Here is a 6,000-nt window from a genome sequence, read left to right as displayed (position 1 = left end):
AGTTAATTAAAGCCAAGTTTCTATTGGTATTTCGTTTCCATGTATCAGTATTTTAGTAAAACATGTTTTGAAATACAATATTTTAATTGTAAGTCAATGATTTTAAACACAAATTTTTATGAATCCATCCAAAACATGGCTATAACTTTAAAAATTCAGTTGGGTGATGTGTCGTTTCTATGTGTATACTGTCCTCCCAAAAGTAGTCAATTTGATAGTAACAAATTAAAAAACATTATAAATAATATGCCTAAACCATGCATAATCATGAGTGACTTTAATGCACATCACCTTTGACTTACAAAACATCACAGACTTTTTGGTTGTTATAGTAACAACAATAGAGGCAATAGTTTGTATAATTTAATAGATGAATTGGATTTATGCATTTTAAATGATGGCACACCAACTACATGTCCATATCCCAATAAACAAGCTTCTGCAATAGATTTAAGTTCTGTCAGTCCTTCCATAGATCATTTGTGTGAATCGCAGGTCCAGGATGATCCCATGGGTTGCTATCATTACCCAGTAACTCTTCATGTGAACATCCAACCATCGTTGTATGAAATTAATTCCTTTGAAAAAAATTCATTTATAATAAAGCCAATTGGTCGGAATTCTACGAATTGTCTAAAACATGTTTTTCTGGTTTAAACCTTAAAGATGATGATTCACTAGAGCTTTATAACAGTTTTGTCAATATTTTAAATGATTTGAGAGAAAAGACTATACCCAAAAGTATAGGAAATCCTAATAAGACAATTCGTAGAAAACCAGCAGTTTGGTGGAATGAATAATGTGAGGATGTAGTTAAAAAATCAAAAGAAGCATTAAAGCAATGTGAATTAAGTCCATCTATAGCTAACTTTATTCAATACACGAAAATGGAAGCTCATAAGAAAATAACTATTATAAAATATATTAACTAGCTTATTAATGTAAAATACAATAATAACAACCCAAAACTTTTTCACTTAAACGCTTTTCAGTTTGAAGCTAACAAAACCGTTTAGAAAACGTTTAAGCGCATAGACTTTTATGTTAAACAAAGCTTGCAACATTGTTGTGTTGATAGCGAAACGCAAGAGTAGACCACTAAAGGTTTTAAGATAGGTAAGTTTTTTGTAAGAAACGAGTTATATTTTTATTTATGACATAACATTATTATATTAACATTTTGTTCATTGTCGTTTAAAAACATAACTCGAAATGGAAAAACTGCTTATTAACGTTAAAACGTACGTTTAAAAAGCGTGCTTGTAAAAGCGCTTTTTAGTTTGACGCTTAAAAAGTAATATAGAAAAACGTTTAAACGCAGACTTTATGTTTAAAAAAGCTTGCAACGTTATGTTGAATTAATTTGTTTAAGAAAACATAGATGGCGCTACTTGAAACTTAGGCATGTTGTAAAAAATAAAATTATTGAGTATCTATAGGACTGACCAGTGATCAACGCTTACGCTTAAAATGAAAAGCGTGCTTATGCGCTTATTTTAAAAAGAAAGACTTTTTAAGTGCTTTTCGTTTAAACTCCCACCTCTAGACAGTTGTATGCGAAACCAAGTCTATGATCTATGATCGACTGAAGGACATTGTATCCAGGTGATGGAATAAATTAAAAAAAAAACATATGTCAAAACATTGTCAAAATTACGTATGACCACTGTTGCCAGATTAGGCGATTTTACGCCATTTATAAAAAAAAAATTAATAGAAAATATTTATTGCAGACAAACAGTCCATTTTGTTAGTACACTTACTAGCTATCTATTCTACTGTTAGTACAAAAATTACAAAATAAAAATAAAATAATATGAATGAATGAATGAAATGAATTGAAATGATTACATGATATTGTTAAGTTCAGTGAAGTTCGGTGAACCTAGCAAACATATCGAAGTCCCACCTATCATTTTAAAAACTCTGTTTGAGCTCTCTCGCACTCTGCACAGGCAGTATGCCACCTTTTTACGCATTAGAACGTAAAAATCCTCTACACTAGCATCGGCAAACATGCCTGACGCACTGCAGTATCGAGGAAGCCCAAACAGAGCCCTGAACACATTATTATACATAATGCGTAGAGAGTTATAGGCCTTCTGAGTGAAATCGACCCATAGGCTGCTTGTGTAGAATGTCTGGCAGTATGTTTTGAAAAGCGTTATTTTGACTTCAGCTGTACAACGTGCAAACCTTTATGCCAGCATAATATCCTGAACTGACAAAGCCCTGCTTTCCTTTTCTATAAACTTAGGCTACTTTTAGGGGTCGCGCGGCGACTAAAAAACTAAGCGGCGACTCGGGGATATTTAAAATAGGAAAATCAGCTGTTTGAAATAGGAAAAGGCGATTTTAGGCTACTTAATAAAATGTCTGGGGAATTACAAATTTTATTGGGGATTTTGTGGGGAATGGAGTTGTAAAATAACTCAATTGTAGAATTGTTGTTCTTGATTTTTACGGATTTTATGGCTTGAGCGAATATCGATTACTTAGCACACATAAATTGGCGAATTAACTTCGCCAAAGTCTGGCAACACTGCGTGGGACGGACGTGACGGCTGACGACGAAACCGAAACCAAACCCAAACGCAGCTGACTTCGTTGCTTTTCAGCGCAGTATTGTTCATTTTATGAGTTTGTTCGGATGTATTTGGACATGCAGTGAATACAAAATGTTGGTGGCATTTGGACGTTGCGTTGTTTTTATAGTGCTTGGAAATCTGTTATCGTATGCATTAAGCGTGCAACATGACGACAAGTCATTGTACGTGGCACAGGAACCTGTGGCGAATGGACGATTTGTGATAAATAGGGGTGAGGATACACCGCACCTAGAAAGGCAAAAACGGGATGCATCAACATCACCGCCGGCGGCGTTACAGAAAAACATAAGTACTTGGGTAACTGTTCATTTCCTTATTATATTCAATCACACCACTCCCCTTTGTTAGTCTGGAATTTGTCGCCCCTCACCCGTATGAAGTTGTGAGGATTTATTGTTTGTCATTGTATTGCGTTTACTTTCAAGAAATTACTATTTTTATCCCAAATGACGACGCAAATAAAAGAGTGTTATTTTTTATGACAGTGCTAATGCCTTGTAGTAATAATATTTTTAAGACTTTCCACTGTTCAATGATTTTCTTTTGGCTGTTCTGCCAAAACAGAACAATAATATGTTTTTCATTTGCAACCAATTGCACAAGGTTTCATGACTAGACAAAAGTTTTCCCTTTTTTAGATATTGTGCACATTAATATCTTTTTTATTTAAATGGTTTTATGACGTTAAAACAATACTGTGCTGATAAATAATCAGCGAAATGTAAACATAGCTTATTATTGATGATCACAACTGATAATTAGATAAAATAAAGATGTTAAGTAATTCAATCTCTAGGTTTGCTTTGATAAAGTGCACAACAGTACTAGGTGCATTTAATAATGACCAATCAAATTCAAAGATCTTTTCAGCAATCAGTAGAAATTTATCACATTCTAGAAAAGTTCTGGGAAATAGTCATGTAGCACAGTCCACACCAAATAGATCTGAATCATATTGATTGAAACTGATAACAATTAAAAGTGCACCTTGAAGTCAGGTCACATAATGTCAAATAATTTTAACATATATCATAATAAACAATTTGAGTAACAATTTAATTTAATTAAAAATAAAAATCAACTTTTATAAAACTTAACAATAAGAGAATTTCAATGAAACCATAAATACAAAAATAAGTAAAATGAGTACAACTTGAACCTAGCTGTGAGACCTCATAGATGCTCATAAATAATTTTAGAGATTGGTGGAATATATCTATTCCAGTGCTATATGTATGTATAACATACACTATATGTATGTATGATGTAAATAGGTACTGTTCACATTAAATAAGGGGATTAAGAAAAGTCGTACAATAATTAAAGAGATAATATTATTTGATCCTCAAGTATATAATTATGATCTACAGTAAATGTGCACTTTTTTAAATAAACAATATTTTTTTATGTTTGTTATATATTAAATATTAGTATACAAATATAATCAACATTTACTTTTTTAAAATAAGTATCTAAATTTTATATTTAATGTCATTTGTCTTAGTTTTGAGGCTCAACATAAAACTATCAAAGTATAGTATAGTATATCATAAATTTATAGAAATCAATAATTTCAAATCAAAGTATAGTATAGTATATCATAAATTTATAGAAAGCAATAATTTTTTGTGTAGCTCAGAACAGATTAAAATAATGATTGATTAAATTTATTTTATGTCTCAGAGAAAAAGGATCAATTATTAAAAAGAAGACCGTTTAGTATTTTTGCCTGCTGATTTTGCAAATTTAAAAGGATCAATTAATTACATGCCATAATTAAGTATACTGGTGTTTTCCCTCAGACCACCCACTTAAATGACAGTCATCAGCAATTAATGGTACATTGGGTGGGCGAAGGGTCAAATGTCATCATCTGTTTGGCCCGAGACTCCAGCCCCAGAAACAAAGGAGCTATTTCATCGTCAGCTCTCTTCATCTCATATGACTATGGAAAGAACTTCACCAATAAAACTGAAAGCTTCAAGTTGGATGATACACCTAACAGTGGATATGCACAGTTGGATAAATTCTTCAACCATCCTAAATATCCTGAATTTGTAAGTATTTGTATTCCGTAGAAGTTTTTGAGTTTTGTTTTTGTTTCTCATTTAGATATAAACATGTAAATTCGTATAGCTACTAAATGGTATGTTTCAGTTTTTTCCTAATTTCCCTAACAAATTCGCACTTTTTTATAGGAATAATATTTTTTGTGTTATTCCTTTGTTACAATAAAGAATATGCACAAGTTTTAAATATTTACAAACTCGATTAAATCAATATGGATTCCTTAAATTTTTTCTATACAACTGTTTTCCTTTGAATGTGGAGTGACGTAAAACTATTTCTATTACATATTTATATTATATCTTTAATGAATTGTTAACATTTATTTTTACATGCAATTAGTTAAATTTGTAATAAGATTTTGTACACAAGGGGTCCCTTTCTATGTGATACAGGTATATTTTGCTTCACACATTATGTATTTTTAAAAGTATGTAATACAGCATTCATGGTTTTTTTTAAAAAGTTGCTTGCCTCATCTGTGAATCGAAACAACCAAATATGAAAAAATGAAACAGCCTATATTGTTAAGATGCCAAAGTAAAGGGCCATTTATAAGGATTGATTCCTTTCAAGTAACAGACATAGTATTGAATTAACTTTTTAAAAATCTTTGAATGCGGTATGTACTTACTTTTAAAAGTGATTCCATGAATCAAAATATCTACAATATTTAAAGTACTTTCCCTCCATGTCGCATAGCCGTAGTACCACCTCTAAATTGTAGTTAGTCTGATTCAGAACCGCCATTATTATATGCTGTCAAAGATAAAGGTGATGCCGGGCTGGATTCGTGCAAAACCTCGTACACACATGTGTGCCTACTTGAACTGGTTGTTGCCTTCATTTATTACAATCATTATCTAGTCTATTGCGAGAAACACACGCGCGGGTTTCCCGCTTCATGCATTGGACGCTATGATTTATAATTTTTTCGTTATAAATTTCTTTTACCTGTGATGATTAATGATTTTTGCATAGATTGATTCTGGAGGTGTCGTATGAACAATCAAGTTGTGAACGATCGCGACATACTTGAAATGTGTTCATTTTTGCAACAGCTGCATTTTTGCTTTGGTTATTCAAAATAGATGAACCACTAGTGCCACTGGTACAGAATTATGACTAAGTTTTGTAATAATTTTAAATGGATTAGTCATCAGTACAATGTTCAATAGCCTCAAGTTTAAAGGAAAAAAATGGTATTATTACCTTCTTAAATTATGTTTATTACCATGTTCAAGTATGTTGGTAAAGCTTTGATACAAAACAGGTTTTAAAAGTGTATTTTAAATATTTAAATATAATTATATTGTTTATGTCT

At 31.6% G+C, this 6,000-nt stretch overlaps 1 protein-coding gene across 3 annotated transcripts in view; it reads left to right on the top strand.

The window, feature by feature from the left end:
- The window catches only part of LOC113239658 (40S ribosomal protein S19a), a 70,062-nt gene that overhangs the window by 5,863 nt on the left and 58,199 nt on the right, over positions 1–6,000 (top strand). For 2 of the 3 annotated variants that reach the window (XM_026476731.1, XM_026476730.1), the window contains exons 1-2: positions 2,602–2,906; positions 4,412–4,666. In XM_026476731.1, the coding sequence (XP_026332516.1) occupies positions 2,637–2,906; positions 4,412–4,666 (525 nt within the window). In that variant the 5' untranslated portion in view covers positions 2,602–2,636. Of the gene's footprint in view, positions 1–2,601; positions 2,907–4,411; positions 4,667–6,000 lie in introns of those variants that run through there. The other variant, XM_026476733.1, reaches the window with a different exon arrangement.

This window comes from Hyposmocoma kahamanoa, unplaced genomic scaffold, assembly GCF_003589595.1.
Source record: "Hyposmocoma kahamanoa isolate Upper Pololo Valley unplaced genomic scaffold, ASM358959v1 114, whole genome shotgun sequence".
Lineage (NCBI taxonomy): Eukaryota > Metazoa > Arthropoda > Insecta > Lepidoptera > Cosmopterigidae > Hyposmocoma > Hyposmocoma kahamanoa.
This window is presented reverse-complemented; position numbering and strand designations above follow the sequence as displayed.